Raw genomic sequence first — 1,232 nt, 5'->3', positions numbered from 1 at the left:
ATATATATAATATATATATGTGATATTATTTGAGCATATAAAAGTAAGTTTTATTAAACAATTAATGTCATTCAAGACACAAAATTGGGGTGTTATAGTTGAAGGCACACCAAAATTATATAGTGGTGAACTGAATATTGAGACTTGAGAGAGTACAATGGTTTGGACTTTGGATGTTACAAAACATTTTTCCTCACATGAATATATTGAAAGAAAAAGGAAAAATGAAGATGGCTATAAGGATTTATCTAGCCTAGTAATTTAAAAATTTCTTGCCCCCACATTTGTTGTTTGCTTTTGACATTTTCAACAAACATCACTGCTATGATTTTACAGAGGATGATGATATTATCTAGAAAATGAGTAGGTAGAGGTGCACTGATTAATGAAACTTTACACTTTCCACATTCCTGAGTTTCTTTTGTTTTCGTTTTTTAGGAAGAGGCAAACCACAGTGCAGTCATCAATCTTGGAAAAAGGGTACTTCCTTCTCCATGCAGCATTGGCTGCTTCCACCACTTTCTTTGCTGCTTCCTCTTCACTCTTTGTGGTCCACACTATTGCTGCAACCTCTATGTTGCTTAGTACATCCCACACCTATAATCCAACAAAAGCAAGGGGAAAAAATAATAAAAAAAGAGAGGAAGTATCATATTGTAACTTGACTACTTCAAACACATTCTTTGATTGGTACTAAATTTTGACAAATAGTTATGGTTATATCACCTTGCTATTCTTTCTTTGAAAGAAAAAAAGTTATTTGGTGAACATATTTTGTATCCAATCAGATGGCATTTAGTAACACTTACACCATCACTTGCAAGAACAAGGAATTGGTCAGATGATGTTAGAGGGTAATATGAAACATCAGGGATGGCAATGACACCATGTTCTTTGAGCAAGAAATCTCCAAAAGAACGAGACATGGCAAGTCCCGGTGAGTTCTCATAGTTTGGTATCCACACTCTTTGGATATGTGGTTCTTCCTTTAATGCATATACACAACCATTGCACCTCCTTATTCTTTCTGCTTCACCTTCATTCCAATGAAAATGTTACACATTAATTAATTGTTTCTCCATCAAAAGAATTAGTAAATTTCGTATTATATATAATTTATTTAAAAAACGTTTTTTATACTTTCTTTCTCATTGTGGTGTATAGTAAGAAATAATAATATCAAATATATCAAATTGAAAGTATTACACATTGTTATTTTTTATATTTTATTA

The 1,232-nt window shown here is 32.0% G+C and overlaps 2 protein-coding genes across 3 annotated transcripts in view; one reads left to right on the top strand and one right to left on the bottom strand.

Annotated features, from left to right (window-relative positions):
* The window catches only part of LOC107605551, a 4,472-nt gene extending 3,693 nt beyond the window's left edge, over window positions 1-779 (top strand). Inside the window, exon 5 of the mRNA XM_016307460.2 lies at window positions 439-779. The gene's annotated coding sequence lies outside the window, so the exon portion shown is untranslated. The remainder of the gene's footprint in view (window positions 1-438) is intronic.
* The window catches only part of LOC107605550 (probable protein phosphatase 2C 72), a 3,871-nt gene continuing 2,732 nt past the window's right edge, over window positions 94-1,232 (bottom strand). Inside the window, exons 4-5 of one of the 2 annotated variants that reach the window (XM_016307459.2) lie at window positions 727-1,036; window positions 94-597 (exon numbers count right to left, since the gene is read on the bottom strand). In XM_016307459.2, coding sequence (XP_016162945.1) covers window positions 582-597; window positions 727-1,036 — 326 coding nt within the window. In that variant the 3' untranslated portion in view covers window positions 94-581. The remainder of the gene's footprint in view (window positions 598-726; window positions 1,037-1,232) is intronic. The other variant, XM_016307458.2, reaches the window with a different exon arrangement.

This window comes from Arachis ipaensis, chromosome B06, assembly GCF_000816755.2.
Source record: "Arachis ipaensis cultivar K30076 chromosome B06, Araip1.1, whole genome shotgun sequence".
Taxonomy (NCBI): Eukaryota; Viridiplantae; Streptophyta; class Magnoliopsida; order Fabales; family Fabaceae; genus Arachis; species Arachis ipaensis.
Note: the sequence above shows the minus strand (reverse complement) of the source record. Positions and strands in the feature narration are given on the sequence as shown.